Source organism: Rissa tridactyla, chromosome 7 (genome assembly GCF_028500815.1).
Source record: "Rissa tridactyla isolate bRisTri1 chromosome 7, bRisTri1.patW.cur.20221130, whole genome shotgun sequence".
NCBI lineage: Eukaryota > Metazoa > Chordata > Aves > Charadriiformes > Laridae > Rissa > Rissa tridactyla.
In genome coordinates, this window is record NC_071472.1 from 43,632,680 (window position 1) to 43,649,823 (window position 17,144).

Consider the following 17,144-nt stretch of genomic DNA (forward strand, 5'->3'; position numbering starts at 1 on the left):
CAGTCTTCAGTAACCTGTATAGTGTTAAGAGCTAGACATTCGTGAAACTGTTAGCTGGAGTGTCTAGACTATGAATGCTGGTTTGAAGCCACCCAAAGTGGCATTTTCAGAAGTGGTGGCCGTTTTTACCTGACGCTCGGCTGCAGGGTTTGCAGCTACAGTTGTTGCATAAATAGTCTTTGCATGTGGAACTTGCTTCTGTGGGTGGAGCCTGTCTGATGCCAGGGGGACATCCTGTATTCTGAAATGTGCCTTGCTTTTATGGTTGCATAAACATTTTTGAAGTTCCCTGAGTGGGAATGGTGAATTATTTGTGTATGCGTGTTGGTGACGGTAAATTTATGGAGCAGTGATCTGAAAACTTGCATTGGAATGGTGCTAACTTGTGTGGGCTTTTCTAATATTTGTTCTCCTCCCTAATATCAAATCAGGGAGAAAAGAAGCCACGTGTGGCTTGCAACAGGCACACAGTGGGACACTAAGACGTTTGCTTGTTGTCCTTTTTCAGATGATAGATGTCTTCTTCTTCCTGTTTCTCTTTGCTGTGTGGATGGTGGCCTTTGGTGTGGCCAGGCAAGGCATCCTGAGGAAGAACGAGCACCGCTGGGAGTGGATATTTCGATCCGTCATCTATGAGCCATACCTGGCTATGTTTGGCCAGTATCCTGATGATGTTGACGGTACCTATTTTCTGTGGGAAGCTCTCCTGGGCGGGTGGAACGCTCTGTTCTTTCAGTGGTTGTGCAGTCCTGTGTTGACCCCTTTCCTCCAAGCAGCGACAATGCAAGTTTTATGTCTCATGGGGGGGCGAGGAAGGAGGAAGCCACTCATATTGTGGTCGGTAGCAGTAATTGGGGCTGTACTCAACAGAAAAAGCGGGAGAGGGCTCACTGTTTGCTCTCTACTCTCGCCCTCTGAGGTACCACCTACAACTTTGACCGCTGTACCTTTTCCGGCAATGAGTCCAAGCCCTTATGCGTGGAGCTGGATGCCAACAACCAACCCCGCTTCCCAGAGTGGATTACCATTCCACTTGTCTGTATTTACATGCTCTCAACTAACATCCTCCTTGTGAATCTGCTGGTGGCCATGTTTGGGTATGTAATAAATCCATAGCCCTCTGGGAGAGGCAATGAAGTTCTGGAAAACGGTGTGAAGTCAGGCCTTGGAGTCTGCTTGTATCTTTTGCAGAGGAATTGCTGGGAGTAGTCTGGACAGAGTTCCCAACTTGAAAGAGACCTCTCAGTTGAAGGGTGGTGTGGGAAGGTGAACAAAGGCATTTCTCCATTTCTTGCAGCAGACTGATGAAAACTGGTACAATGTGCCGGGGATGGATTGCTGCCTGTCCTTTTACTACTTCTCTAAGCATCCTTTGCACAGTGGGCTTAGCGCAAACCCCTGTGGCTCACACGGCGCGTGATAGCTGGGTCAGTGCCTTACCAAGTGTGAGTTGCTGTACAACTGACCTTGCCTAGAATGAATAAATGAGTTACTATCACTGTCTTTTTATAACAGTTACTATCACCGTCTTTTTATAACGCTATGGTTTTATTAACCAGAACAGCTGGGTGATGATGATGTGTGTGTTACTGCTCTGGTGGGCCTGCTATTTATTGTTCTGACTTATACCACAGGCAATGGGCTGCATCTCCCTGGGACATACAAAAGGACTTTGTCTTGAAAAATGCCATCACCTCTGTTTTTATATGGCAATTTATCTGTCTGTGGGTCTACCAGTCAGGAGGTCTATTCTGGTATCTTGTGAAGTGTTAGACCATGCAGATGGATCAGACACCTGAAATGTGGTGCTGGTAACAGCTGACTGTATCACATAGCCAGCACTGATTTGCCAAATAAAAATGGTTGCTGTTGCACACGTTATCAAATATACATGGGCTGCATTGGGACCAGCAAGAGAAAAAACATATGTGGTCCACAGGGAAAAGTTTCCTCAGCTTCTTCCAGAAGTCTTTGGTGTTTACATTGCAAGCTCTGACAGAGACTTGAGTTAAAAATGGGAAGTCCTTGTATCAGACTTGTGGAATGTGGTGCCCTCCTGTCTCACTTCTGACTTGTGAATACAGTTGGATTGGTGCTGTGGCTCTCTTCTCATTCCCAGGCCTGCTTATTTTCTGCTTTACATTCCCTTGCAGCACAAAAAAAATATACTTACAACCCCATGGCATCATTCTTGAGGTCCTCTCTGTTTATTTTTGTGTGTTTTGATAGTACCTCGGCAGTGACAGGCTTGGCAGGAATTTGCTTTGGCAACAAGAGTATTTACAAGAAGCACAAAGGACTCTTGGTTTGCCTCAAGAGGATCTCCCTTCCGAATGCCAGTACAGCTTTTGTCTGGCCTGAGATGAGATGTATTAATGTGATGAGTTGAGAACCCCTTCAGCTTTGGGATCTGCTCCCCCCTCAGCTCTAAACCTTTCTCCCCGTGCTCATCTGGACTCCAAAGACAAGTCAGAAATGTGATTTTTGGCGAGGCAGCTAGGACTGGTACAGCATATCTGGTTTTTGTACATGTATTTTCCTAACCTGCACAGGACCTGGGAACAGAAGACAATGCTTATACTGCCTAGAAAGGGTGAAGTCAATTCACGTTAATAAAGGAAAGCATAGCAATAAGCCAGCTCTATCCTAGAAGCCTTTGATATTTGTTAAAATGCATATTTTAACAGCATCTAGCAATAAAAGTTCTCATTTATCCAGTTATGCCAGTAAAAACCTAGTTTTTGCCAGCTCAGCTTATTTTGTGGAAGGAACCGGCATGCATTCTCTAACGACGCTCTCAGAGCTTTGCATGGTTCATTTTAACAATAGACCAAACAACGTAATCAAGCGTGAGCACTGGATTGTACTGCGCTCAGGAAGCCTGGTGGGCAAACAGCAGTCCCAGGTGTTTTTTTTTCTTGATGCGGTTAGAAATGTGTGAATCTGTGATGGCTCGTCCTAAGCCCAGTCTGTACGTAGTATTTGTCAGTCGTTAATAACGGTGATGTCTATTAGTTACCAGTCCAATCAATGTCTCTATATGTTGTAATTACAATTATATATTAATTTTAATTACAATTATATATTAATTTTAACAACAGAGAACCCAACTTTTTCTTTGCATCCGGTATGCATTAGCTGAAAAGGGTGAATATTACATTTTTAGAGACTTCTGAAATTCAGGATTGTATTTATCTTCTAAAACAAAAGGTAATTTCCTACAGGTGAAGGTTTTAGCTTAACTTGTGTAAGGGTCTGTTAGGATCTCAACACAGGCGTTTTGGAAGGATGCATCTGGCACTTAATGTCAGCAGCGGAAGGTCAGGCAGTCTGTGGGCTGTTTGCTCTTGTGGTTGTTGCTTTGCTGGGTTCAAACAGTGCTTAGTACAGCAGGTTTGATCCATGCCTGGAGCATTCTTAATGCCTCTACTACAAGTCTCAGGAGCTTCTCATTTTTTGTAAATGTTCTATTTTTAGGGTGGTTTTTTTTTTTTCTTAGAAAGAAGTTAGCTGATGAATTAATGAGACACAGTGTCTTGCAAAGAAACATCCTGTTCTCATGTGTCTAGGCTGGAAGAAAGTTGCCTAGAGCTAAGGTAGTGGAAGTATGTGAAGTGTTTTCTGTCTGTTCCTGTTTTTTCCAGTTTATTTGTAACTTCAGGGTTGTTTTTTTTTTCCTACTGTCTTAGTTCTGTTTTCAAATTTCTCTAAAAAGGAGGACAAACTCAATAACCTCCTAATCAGTAAAAAATACCATCTGCAGGATGACTTTACAAAAACATGCCCTGGTATAATAAAGAGAAAAGCGGTCTTACTTGGCTCTGATGGAGGCCTTTGAATAACTAACACTGTATGTATTTTCTCTTTCTTCACCTATTAGTTACACTGTTGGATCAGTCCAAGAGAACAACGACCAGGTGTGGAAGTTCCAGCGTTACTTCTTGGTCCAAGAATACTGCAGTCGCTTGACTATCCCCTTCCCTTTCGTCATCTTTGCCTACATATTCATGGCGCTAAGGAAATGTTTCAAATGCTGCTGTAAGAAAGAAAGTAAAGAGCCATCTATTTGTTGTGAGTTGGATTATTCCTTACTGCCTAAAAGTCAGCTCTGTGGCAGGTGCATTGCAACTCTTCTATGGCATACTGTGCTTAAACCAGGCAGTTAGTGTTTTGGTGGGAAATTTTCAAGGGCGGTGTAGACCTTGGAGGAGGAGGAGGTTGTACTGGAAATGAGGAGCAGCTCATTCATGTTCTCTATCGAATGCAAATCCACTACGTTGCTGGAAATCTCTTCGGTAAGATTCAAATCAAAGCCTCTGGCTGCTTTGCAGCCATAATCTTCCTTCAGGGCTTAAGGTGCGCTCTCTCTGGGATATGGGGAATTATGCTCCTAACTTCTTATGCTAAAACTCCAACTGAGCATTGTTGTGATCCCCACCCCCAGTAGCTTTGGGTTTGGTGTGGTGAGAGAGCATTTGTGTTCTACAGTGAGACCTGCTCTACTTGAGTACTCTGCAGAGTTATCCAGTGATTTCTTGTCCAAGCCATTTCAAGGCAGAATTACCTCATGTATGTATGTAAATCAATTAAGTCTTCAAATTAATCCTATCAGTTTAGGGCTGCGTGTGCTGCTTCCTAGCTGTGAAGGTTTTGTGGTTTTTTTTTTTTTGTTTGTTTGTTTGGTTTTTTTTGCATTAGAGCACTGAATAAATTCATCCAGAACCTGCAGCATCTGAAAGTCATCTTCATGGTTTTCATGAAAAATGTAAACCATCCCATTTGTCATTAGCGCCTGATAGTGCATCCCTCCTGCACTGCTCCCAAGTGGCAGAGATCCCTGACCTTGCACGCTCTGAATGGTTAGGTGAATTGTATAAGAGTTGGTCTTAGTCTCTGCTTGCCGCTCTACCTTCTGGAGCTGCATTTCTTTCTATCCTTCCGTTGCAGTCTCCCAGCTAATACAGCTAGGAGCTGCTAGGGCAGCCTAGCAGAGCACAATCTTCTCTTCAGAGGCTCTTCTGCCTGCTGGTGAGTGACTGAAAGAGAATGAGAGTCTCCTGGCCCTCTGGGCATGGCCAAATGGACAACCTGCCTCAAAAACTCAGGAGTGGCTGAGTCAGTCCTTTAGCTATTTCCCCATTATTTACTCTGTCAGAGGGCACAGATATGAATTGTTTTAACAAGCTTTTTTTCCCCCGACAAATGGAGTGTTTTTTCTTTTTTTTTTTTTTTTTTCATGGCCATTCAGAAGCAGATGAGAGAGGATAAGTTGAGTTAATTGACAGACTTACTCCCATCTATCAGCGACCTGACTGATGCCCCGCGGCACAGGCTAGATTTGTTATTAGTTTAGGAGGAAGATGCCTGCTTTGGGGTATAAAATTCCTTAGCACTGACTAAATCCTTTTGGCTGTCCAAATCATTGTTTGGTTTCCTTGCTGGGGAGGCAGTTTAACTGTAGATATTTCTGCCCAAGTGATGCGCGGTTGATGTTGCAGTTCTAAAAGCAAATGGAAGAATTAATTTAGGCCAGAATATCATTGTAGTTGAGCTGGTGACAGGAACCGGGAACTGCACAGAGAAAGCTCGCTAATGTGTTGTCTATTGCAAAATCCTGGCTTCCCCACTTAATTCCTGGAAATGGTTGGGATTTGGGTGCTTAAATGCCTGTTGGTATCTGGGGCTGTGTTGGTATCAGAGGAGCACTGGGTGGAGGAAATAGGACTTCAGTCATTTGCCAGCTATGGGTTCGTGCTGTCCTGTTGGAACAGGATAAAATGCAGAAATATTGTCCTGGAGGACTTTGATTCCAAGTGGTTTGCTCTGTGTCACTCCTTAATTTACAGCATCAGCAGGCAATGCCTTTTAGAGAAGACAATGCTTCATCGTTTTGAAAGGTTTTAGTTCAATGATAAGTCATACAACATGGTTCTTAATACGCGTTACTCTTAATGATCCAATATGGGATAATGTATAAACAAAGGGAAAGCTTAAACCCAGATAGGAACTTTCTGGAACGTCCTATGCCTGTTGAAGTGTCTGCCATTTATTTTACAAAGCATTTGCGTTAACCAAGACAGAAAAAAAATAATCCAGAAAGACTTTTGGAGTTTGTGGGGGTTTTTGTTCATATTTTCTTTTTTTAACCAACTCTGGTTGCCAGGAGCATACAGTAAAATGCATTAATGTCGTGTTTAGCAGAGCTGTGTCACAGGTGGGAAGTGGGGCTGCGAAGGATCTGGATGCGGAGAGAGGAATCATTAGCTTCAGATTGCAAGCACTAACCCAGCCTTTTTCCATCTTGGCATTGGAAAGCCAAATTAACTGAATGTAGTGTTGTTGCTTTTTTTTCACATGCATTTTCCAGGCTCAAAAAATGAGGACAATGAAATTCTGGCATGGGAAGCTGTCATGAAGGAAAACTACCTTGTCAAAATCAATACCAAAGCAAATGATTCATCAGAAGAGTATGTCTGACTTTCTTTGTCTTCACTCTCTTAACTTTCTGTTGAATATTTTTAGCGAAGGCAAGTTTTCAGCAGCTCTATATGTTTACAAACTAATGAGTAGATAAATAAACTCAGCATAAATGGGCCTTTTCTTTTTAAGTAGAATGATGGGGTTTTGTCAGCTGCTGCAGACTGCCTTCAGAAAGAATTGATTAGGCTGGTAAAATGCTAATGGCAATATTGCAAGGGTTATAATGGCATATTACGCACACCGTAGCTGGGTAGACGTATTAAACACGCTTGTTCCAAATGTCTGTCATGGTATTTCTCAAATGATTTAACCTTTCTGCACTCGAATATTTCTATTTTACCACCAGAGGAGAAAATGTTATCTTCCTATACTGTTTTGAGGTCTCATCATGGAGAGCAGTGCTATAGCTGACTAGTTTTGTAACATTATGCAGTTATCGGAGAATATTTAGTATTAGATCTGAAATATCAAGCATTCCCCTGGCATCAATCTATACAGAGATCTATACTTAATAGAATGAGTAGGAAAGACCTCTGGAGAGGGAAGGATGCTATTTGTAATGGTAGTATTTGAAGGTTGATGTCTTGGACTACTCTTCTCTGACTGCCAGATCATGACATTTTACCTTTGGCATCTGTCTCAGTGTTTTCAGAGTAATAGGATAAGAGGAAAGAGAAATATAAAGAAAGCTAGAAAACAGCAACAGTAACCTGCTGTGTATGATAGCTTCATTTTGTAGCTAGCTTCCAGCAGCTTGAGTATTTCCCCAAATGAAATGTAAGGGAAGAGCTGATAAAAATGGGTGGGAAAGACCAGACTCATCCATGCCCTTTTGCCCCTGCTGTGGACATTGCTGTCCACAAGTAAGTGTTTATGTTAAGACTACCCAGAGGCATTCAGCATCAGATAAAAAGACAAACAAATGCAAAAAAATAGCTTTTATAGTGGAAGCAGAAGAGTCTTGACAAGGCAAATGGAATAGCATGGTAATTCATATGATAGCTAATATACTTGCAATAAAAACAATGCCAAGCCACCTGCAGCCCTGCCTTCTTGGAAGGATTAAAGGCTTGGTCTTCCCAAGCAGGGGTGTCTGCAGACAATCTGTTTTGTAACTGACCTCTGGCTGTAGTCGCCTTAGCTCCACTCTTTGGCCAAAGATGAGGACTGGATCTCTTAGCCCCAGATAAACTTCTGCAAAGCAGTTCTGCACAGTTTTGCAAATGTGGGAGGGGGGCTAGACAAGACTTTTCTGCTGGACTCAATGCTCGCTTTCTGTTTTCAGGATGGCGCATCGATTTAGACAACTGGATTCAAAGGTACTTGTGTTTCAGGCTTCTCAGGGGGATGTGCCTCTGTCTGGTAAAGCAGGCAGTGGTCCACAAGGAAAATGAGCGTCGCCAAGAGTCACGTGTAATCTTTGTCACTATTGCCAGGACCCCATTTTAATTGAGCTTTTTTAATGTGCTCCTTTGCACTTTTGATTCCGTATGTAGCTTCATATTGTGCTGGAAAATGAAGTAGAAAGATTCTTGCTTAGCACTGAAGAAGTGTTTCTCAGTATTCCTTATTGGAATTAATAGAAGTAAAAATAACTTCTCTCTTATAAAACTTCAATATTCTGCTGTGTAACAGGCCCGTGAAACGCCAATGGGAAGAAGGGGCATTACACACTTATGGTATACCCTTCTCAAACACATGTCCTGTCAAGTTTAGCTTCTAGTACTGAAGGCATGAGGTAATTAATCCTGGGTTTTGTCTTTGCTTGTTTAGCCTCTGTTTATAAAATTAAGTGGCAGTTCAGATATATTGTGGCAAGCCTTCAGATAACACAGGTGATACCTGATGGGTAAACAAAGGATGCTCCATACATAGTGCAGGGTAGGAAGACCTTTAATTATGATTAAAATCAACAAATCCCATCTGATTCACAGAAACATCCTGTGCTGAAGCAATATAAAGCTGCTGATCTACTAGAGAGCACATCATGATCAGAATTGTCATACAAGTATACTTTTTGACTGTGGCACTGAAAAGACCTTTACAGTGGGTGTTTTTTTGAGGGCTTGATTGAATTATGTATTTTGCCTGTGAAGTGGGGAGCTGCATTGGTGTGAAGAGCACACCCTTTTTAGAAGTCCAAGGGTGAAAAGGCCCACATATACTTCGGAAGGTTTCTTTTCATTGCTGTCAGATAATATAGATTACCAAATAATAGCTTGCTTTCAAGACTGAAATGGAAATGGTGAGCGACCAAGTATGTGTCTAGTGATGCTCCTCTTGAAACTGAAAGGAAACACGATAGCCTTAATTCTCTACCGAAAAGTAATACCCAAATTGTACCTCTTATTGTCTGAGAGAATAACTTACAGCAAGCTGTTTTGTCTGTTCCTGCCTTCAGCTTTAATGTCAGAAATGTACCAAGGCCAGTGCTTAGGAGTAGTGCCTTTCAGAGCAAGGCATTCCAGGGATATCTCACTGGCTCTCACTTCAGACGATGTCCCAAAAACATCTGAGGATGTAACTGAGTCCTAGGCATGAGCCTTGATCATGGGGGAAACTTTTCTTTAAACACGATGCGGAATAATAGAGTTCAGATATGGCATGGGGAAGGTTTGAAGGCAGCTCCGTGTGTCAGAATGAATGCTCCGCAAAACTCCACTGATCTGCAATCTCCGCTTTGAAGGAGCGCAAGGGATGGAGTATCGATGGGACCTTGTAGCTGTCATGATGCCTGCTTGTTAACTAGGTGAAATACATATGCATTGGGGCTCACTGCATTAATTGCATTGACGAAAACTGTAATTCCAAGTGTCCTTTCAAGCACTGTTGCATTTGGTATAATATTTGGAGAGGCAACGACTCGTTACTCATATTACTTATTAGAATTGCTTTCCTGTGAAAAGCAATATTAACACTGCTTCATTTGCCACCACAGTGTGACTACGGAATACAAAAAGCAGTCAGTTATTGCTTTCAAAGTGGTGGCTGGCATCCACAGGGGAGCCAGGGAGGGAGGAGTTCACATAAAGGGGTTTATACCTGTTGTTGCTGATGTTGTATGGAATTTTCTAGGGTATGTTCTAGGGTATTTCAAGGTACTTACTACTGCTTGCTTGTTTTGTTCTCTTCCTTTCCCCTCATCCCAAGCTGCCATCATCTGTTGGAATAACATTGACTTGAATAATTAGATTGACTTTATATATAAACAAAGATTTTTTTTTTTTTTTTTTTTTTAATTCTTAAGCTCTCTGATTTGAAAGGCCTTCTGAAAGAGATTTCCAGCAAAATCAAATGAAGGCAGCTGAAACCCAAGAGCAGCTACCTGAGCAGGGTAAGCCCTCTTTAAATCCGTTCCCCAACTTGAGTAAGTTATCAGCATCTGTGATGTTAAATTGGTATGTCTTTGGAAGAAGAGTTAGTATTAATTATTGATGCTTGTATTGATGTCGTCTAATATTTGGAAAGAAATAAGAGCTAAGTTCTGTTCTGCGTTTGTTTTTTCTGAAAAATATAATTTTCCATCTGGCGTTTCTGACGATTTTTGGCATCGTTTAAAATATCTTATTTTGCTCCCTTGCCTTTGAAAAACTGGGAATAACCCAAGGTTATTTTAGTTGTCTTTGTGCTGGAGACCCTCTAGAAAATTAGGAGTTTCTGTGCTGTATCCTTCACAGCCCGTTCATTTTAACTCTGAAGAACGTAAACACCACATAGAAAAGACAGAATTGTTTATTTTCCCATTTCCAAAGTGGGGCATTATGGCAGATCACTGTAGCCTTCCTGTGTCCTGTACAATAAACTGTAGAATGAGGAGTTGACCCAAAGTCTCCACAGCTGCAGTTTAGTGTCAAGTCATGAGCTCTGGGTCCTTTTTCAGCAAGTTTTGCGGAAGAACTCGATTGGAGCCACAGGTTCCAGTGGGATGTGAAAGCCAGGCAGAATATTGATGGACGCAGTGAACTCCTGTCTTCTTTAAAGACAGCAGGTTTAGAAGTGTAACTGTCGACGAGGACAATCTGGAATGACTTGATCAGCCTGAACATTAGAGCCCGGCTCTTTCCCGCATAGAGGGGATTTTCTGCAAGACGATTTATACCTGTGCCAAACCTTCTTGAATCAGTTGTCTCACCATTTTTTTAGGGATAACTCCATATTCACTTGGCCTGAAGTTCAGTTGAGTTATGAATGATTTGCAAGTACCTAATAAAATCTACAAAGATTGCTAGTTACTGGGCTTTTTCTTACATGCAGTGAACTCCAAGTCATCTAGAGAATAAGCTGTAGAATAATGGAACTCTGAAGGTCATCTAGTCTCTCCCCACTTGGAACAGCGCTGGCTTAGATCAAAGATAGCTGCAGTTGGGCTGAAAAATAGGTTGCAATTCAGTAAGAACGAATGCAAATTTTACAGTTACCTGGGAATTACCGGCTCCACAGGCACAAAATGGGGGGAAATGTGATGAGACAGCAGTTCTACAGAAAAGCATCTGAAATGGAATATTAAATAGGTGGGGTTTTGTTGCCTGTGAGAGGTATGAAGTAGTCCTCCTGACGCTTCTAGTGAATGAATCCTCTGTTGGGTACAGCATCCAGTGTTAGCACTGAGCTTCGAGGGTGATGATGGAATGGCTGGAGAGTGTTCGGAACAGTGACAAGAGGAACTGCAGGTCTTACCAACATAATCTGTAGAAAGGAGCGAATGAGTTATGGTTAGCTAGCCTGGGAAAGAAGATACCTGTTTATGATGGAGGTTGCGGAAAAGACCTCTCATTATTACGTAATGAGTGCCTCGGGAAAATGGAGTCCCTTCCCAGTTTATGCCTGGTAAACTGTCTAGGTGGCATCCCGGTTGTGATCAAACTGTTTTGCACGTGAGCTGTCCTGACTCTGAAGCTGAGCCTTGGCAGTCCACAGCACTAACGTCACGGTGTGAACAGAGAGGTTAGTGTCTCACAGGAAGCAGATGTGTATATTACGCTATCTCATCTGAAAGGGAGCGCTTTAAATCTTCGCTGACTGTCTTTGATACGAGATGCTGGATTGGCCCTTGCCGGTACTTCGCATGCAGGTGTTTCTTTTGCTTTCACTTCCTGACGACTAGTTCCACTAAGGCACCACGGTCTGGATGGCTCCTCGATCCCAAGTGTGGCACAAGACATCCGATTTGCTGAGCTGGTATCACGAGGATGGAAGCAAAATGCTGAGGTGGGCTTGGGAGCTCTGCTCTAAAATTTTTTCTTTTGCTCACGCAGGTACCGATTCATCAGGAATAATTTCTCAGAGCTGGCAGTAACGACCAAGCAAATGGTAACTGATCCACCCACGTGTCAGTGTCTCAGCAGGAGTAACTAGGATTTTTTTTTTCCCTTTTTTATTTTTTTTGCTTGCTTTTTGCAAGATGGTGGTAAAACATTAAGACGACTGTTTATCTCCTGGCAGGACTCCCATGTTACCCAAGCTCTCCTTTTTCCTCATTTCCCCTGATGTTCAATGGCAGCAATTAGTCCTTGTCAGCTGCTGTTAAAAAGCACTCCTAATTCCAAGAGTTCTGCTGCTGCTGCCAAAATCACTTTGCTTTTCAATTTCACTCAAAGGGGGCCGGTTCATGGGTTTCCTTTATCCACTAATTGCTTGTCTTAATGAATCAATCTCCCTTCCCTCTCCTTCATGTAGTAGCCAGATCTAGCTTGTTACTTGCATGGTCTGTCTGTCAGACCTGCTGAAGTCTGTAATGTTGGCATGCCAAAATACGATACATTTCAGCGTCGTCCCCTGGAAGAAAGGCAACCTTTAGTCCAACCCTGTACCCACATCTCAGACTCTACATGAACAGTGTGGACTTTTTCCCGCTCTACCTGGAACTGTGCAGCAATGCAGAAGCTCAACTATTGCAACCCTGCATGGAAAAGACTTAATTCATCTAGAAAGTATTTCCAAAAGCCTGGTGTGCGATCTTTGTTTCTTTAGTGATAAGTTGTATACTTGGAGCGTTGCAATTAATTTAATTTTTTCAAATGTCTGTTTGCAGAAGTTTGCATTTTGAATTGGAGAAGAGATTGTTGGCCAGCTTTAAATATTGTGATGCTTCCTATGGTGAGGTTGCTATTTCTGCTTTCTGTCTAAAGTAACAGCTGAATCTTGTGGCATTTTCTGTGGTAGAACCAGGTGCGTTACCGACTGACGGGAAACCACTACGAATGGCATTTATTTACCTTGCAAAGCATTGTATCCATCTTCCTCCCCAGCGCCTAGGAAAGATCTCCCAAGATGTTTGATTTTGAAGGTTTAGGTATTTTCCTTTTGCCGGCAATGGCTATCATAGTCCATACGCTTTACCATGACTTGCAGCTAGGCTGAGAGCTGTCGGGCAGAATATGTGGGTGCTTACGTGGGTGCCACAGGAGGTTTCCGGACAAGTAGTTGGGTAGGTGGAGAGGGACTTTCTGCTGAAGCAGAACACTCCCCAGGTGGAAATACAGCCATCTGCTGCCTGGCTAGAAACCAGCGCCTGTGCGCAGACCTGCCTCTGTGCAAAAGAGCATGTTCCAGTCCATGTCTGCTGTGAAAACGTGTTGGTGCAAGATGGTGAAGGTGAAGACAGGACAAGACCGTTTCGGTGTTTGTTTCAGTACAGGGATATGAAGCGCTGTTGTATGTGGGGAATGTATCTACAGCTGGGTGAGGTGCAGCTTTACTGACTGAGGAGGCCAGCACATGAATGCATCGTTTACCAGAGCTGCTGCTCTCCTTGTCTTGGTAGCTGAAAATGGAATAGTTTTACAGGGAAAACTGTAATGACGCATTATCAGAAAGGTTACCGCTCTTTCCTTGTTGCTTCCCATTACCTAACTTTACCCTATGCCATTATTACACGATCCTGGGGGATATAGAGTACCAATAGCAGTGCTGTTTGTTTATGTGTGGAAATACTTGTGTTTTCCTGTTAAAACATTTATAAAGGACTAGGCTTTCAATGACTTCCATGGCACTTAGCTTGCATCGTAAATTATTGAGATAAGTTTCCTTTCTAGAAATTATTTTTTCCAATGTCATTTGTATGCCTTGAATGTGAAAATTATGCTTTAGTTCATTCTTATATAAACCCTGCAGTGTATTGTCAGGAGCCCTAGTGATCTGTTCTCTTGCAAAATGGTGAATGTAACTTAGAACCATGTTCTAAAAGGCACAAACCGGGAGTCTGTCCCTGCCCACTGCTGCAGCCCATGGCTGCCAGCCTGCACCCCACACACGCTCCATCCCTCAGGCTCTTCTCCAGGCTTCTCTCCTTCCTCCAGCCCGGGGGTGCCAATGGAGCCCCAGCCCAGCTGGGGGCTGCCAGGTGGCACTGCAGCTTCCCGGGGAGCACCCAGCCCTCTGCTTCCTCCAGACCCCGGCACCAGCGTCACGGGTGTCCTGGCAGGAGACGCCAGTCCTGGGTGCAGGGACCGCCCGGCCAAGGGGGAGAGTCTGTGCCAACCCTTCCCTCTATCCCCTTGCGCTCTCTCCAGCTGGCAGAGAACAGCAGCAGAGCAGACGAGTACCTGACCAGTCCCTGCTGTACCTGCAGAGCCCCCAGGAGTCCATGTGAGAGGTGGCCATCAGGTTCATTGGTGACCCCCAACCCCCGGGGGTCCCTCCCAGCCCCACTGCTGCTGGGCACCAGCAGCAGCATTGGGCCCAGTGGCTGTGGATCCCTGACTACCCGATGCGGGGCCAGGGTGGCCACGGGGCTCCCTGTTGCGCTCTCCCACCCCTGCCCTTGGGTGTCACACTGGGGGAATGTCCTGGGCTCAGCCCTGCTATGGGGAGAAGGGTGCGTGGGCAGGGCTGGCGTGCTGGAGATGTGCCGCAGTGGCCAGCAGGATTTGTGATGGGCTGTGTGTTCCTAGGGCTTGCTGGGCGGCACATGAGGGGACTGCAGGAGAAGCTCCAGGTCATCTACGAGGGTGAGTGAGGGCAGCGGGGACTGGCAGGGAGCAGGAAAGACCCTGGGCACGGAGCTGCATTTTTCGCCCCTGCTGGGGAGGGCTCTGCTCCCTCAGCAGCGTGGGCAGAGCAGAGAGACGTTTCAGGGGCATAAGGTATTTGTGGTTACCACCTTCTGGCTGACCCGTTGGCCCCTGCTCGCTCCTGGCTGTGGAAAGGCTGTGTGGGGTGACCGTGGCAGGAAGGGTTCCTTGGGTCCCAGCAGCCCTGGGCTCTGACCAGCTCTGTTCTGTGCCCTGGCCCTTCAAGGCACGAAGGACAGCACCAGCTGCTCAGTTCCAAACCTGGCAGCTCAGTGTTCGTCCTAAGAGCTGCAGTGAAAAGTTCTTCCGGATTCAGGCCAGCAGTGCTCCAAGAGCAGTTCCAGAGGACATGGAGGAGGAGAAGACTTTCTCTCCCACGCACCAGCTTTCTGGCTGCTGGATCTCTGCGCAGAGCTGATCCCGGGCACAGGTGAGCGTGCAGGGAAGGCTGGGTGGCTCCTGGCCTCTCCCTGCCTGCAGCACGGCTCCAGCCCTCAGATCCTGCCATCCCCTCTGCCTGCTCCCAGCTCATCCCTTGCCTTGGCCTTCCGCAGATAAACAGTCCTGTTTCTTCACCTTCACTGCACGTCTTTTTGTGGAAACGAAACGATGGAAAAACCTGGGCCCTGGTCCTGCCTTTCTTTTGCCCTGTGAGCAGAGACTGAGAAGAACAACAGCAGTTCGCAGTGGAAAGGTCCTGCGGTAGGGTCAGTCCCTTTTCTGAAGGTCCTGTCACCTTCACAGACGCAAGAGGATCTTTCTCTGTCTGGCCTGGATCTCAACGCTGCAGAGGAGAAAGCTGGCAAGGGATTCTAGGAGAATGGCCTTTGTCAGGGGCAGATGGGTTGAGGTGCTGAGGAAGGGAATGCTGGCCTTGGAGAAGGCGGTATGGATGGAGGAGGCTGGGAGCTCTTGCGTTCTCCCTGCAGCCGAGAGACCAAGTCTAACCACAGTCCATCCCAAGCACCTGCCAACAGGCTCCGTGACCCGCCTTTCAGCTGAGGTCTGAGCAGGAGCATCTCTGTCCAGCCGAGACCCCCAAAGCAAGGGGGGCACACAACCCCCGTCTCAACAAAAGAAATCCTGCCAGGTGAAATGACTGCTTTGTTGTCAGTGAATTATTTAACGTTAAATACACTGTTGCGGTGGGTGGCTAGCTCCTGGGACACGGTCAGTTCCATATAACAGTGAGAGCTGTGAATTAAAGGCCTTTTACCCACGCATGCATATCTTGTCTTAAATAGGCTTTTTTTTTTAATCCATGGCAGTATGCGTTTGCCTGGCTTCTGCTGCTGTGCCCCAAGAGGGGTTGGATTTATCCTGCTTTTTGCTTCCTTTACACACTAATCTAAGCTGGGGATGCATCAATGTATGTCATGATATTCTAACGCCTGATCTCTCTAGGCCTGTGCTGCCTCTTCTGTGCAGATGGAGATGGTTGCAGACAGATGGAGAGTTAGTCACAGCCTCTTCCTTGGTGGAAGCTGCTCTGGCCCGGAGCCAGCCCAGAGCTGAGATGCATGGGCCATGCACCTTGGAGGCTCCTTCTCTGTGTGGCACCAGCTGATCTCAACGTGTCCCTGGCCTTGGAAAAGGTTGGAATGTTTGGTTCCCAAAGCTTCCTGCTAATTGGCCCTTCCTGAGTATCTTGGAGACAATGAGGTAGGCATTTTTGGCAGCTGTCACTGGACATTAGTGGACCTTAAAAAATCATGTTCTTGAGCAAGCACAGCTTGGACATCCTGAAAGGAGCTGAATGCTGTTTGCTCTTCTCTGTTGACATGTGAGGGTTTGTCTGGTTTCGGGATGACACTAGACTGTTGTGGGTATGCGAGGGGGTACTACCTGCACACAGGTTGGCCTTTAGGTAGCCAGTCCTGTCACCCTGGGTCCCAGCAAAATGTCCTAGCAGTCCGGCACCCACGTGTGGATGCTGGTCAAGACTGGTCTGTCCTGGAAATTGAGACGGCTGATTTTAAGCTTGCATGGGTACCTACATGTCAAGCACAATGATGTTCCTTCAAATATCCTTCTGGATATACCTGTCCTGCTGGGTCTCCCCATACCTGACAGATGCCTTCCACATCTTGTGGTACAAGTTGCTTTCCTGTGGAAATGTCCTACATCTGTCCCCAGGGCTGGGGGCGCTGGCATGGGATGGAGAACCACAGGGATGGGTGGGTACATCGTGGCCCACTGTTTTTAGTCCAGGCTCCTGGAGGAGTGGGCAATGCCTGAAGCTGTGCCCCTCTATCAGGAGGGACGTGTGTGCTGCTGGAGCCTGCCGTAGGAATCTCGGCACGAAAGCGGTGTCTGGGTGTTGTAAATAAGCTAGTCTGTATTTCCTTACATGTTTTTGCCCCTGGCTGTCTCCTGCCTTTCCATTATTAATTTGATTTAAAACATTGATATGATACTGTCTCAAGGCAACTTTGTGTCGAGTTATTTTCCTAAATCCCCGGTGTAAGCTCTTCCTTTGTGCCATTCCTATTATTTCTTTATGTAGGGCGTTAATGTATTTCCAATAACAACGTTGTAAGCCTGTCATCTGAGAAACATGTAAGTCTAATAATCTCCCTGTTAATTTATGATATGAGTTTTCTGCTATCAGGAAATCTTTCTAGTGAAAAGGAATATTAACGAGATCATATA

At 45.1% G+C, this 17,144-nt stretch overlaps 1 protein-coding gene across 25 annotated transcripts in view; it reads left to right on the forward strand.

Annotated features, from left to right (window-relative positions):
• TRPM8 (transient receptor potential cation channel subfamily M member 8) overlaps nucleotides 1-14,015 on the forward strand; it is a 152,488-nt gene extending 138,473 nt beyond the window's left edge. For 10 of the 25 annotated variants that reach the window (XM_054209575.1, XM_054209574.1, XM_054209571.1 and 7 more), the window contains 7 exons: nucleotides 509-680; nucleotides 920-1,097; nucleotides 3,881-4,071; nucleotides 6,368-6,467; nucleotides 7,766-7,799; nucleotides 9,728-9,814; nucleotides 11,736-14,014. In XM_054209575.1, coding sequence (XP_054065550.1) covers nucleotides 509-680; nucleotides 920-1,097; nucleotides 3,881-4,071; nucleotides 6,368-6,467; nucleotides 7,766-7,799; nucleotides 9,728-9,778 — 726 coding nt within the window. In that variant the 3' untranslated portion in view covers nucleotides 9,779-9,814; nucleotides 11,736-14,014. Of the gene's footprint in view, nucleotides 1-508; nucleotides 681-919; nucleotides 1,098-3,880; nucleotides 4,072-6,367; nucleotides 6,468-7,765; nucleotides 7,800-9,727; nucleotides 9,815-11,735 lie in introns of those variants that run through there. The other 15 variants (XM_054209564.1, XM_054209567.1, XM_054209565.1 and 12 more) reach the window with 4 other exon arrangements.
• The last annotated feature ends 3,129 nt before the right edge of the window (nucleotides 14,016-17,144 follow it).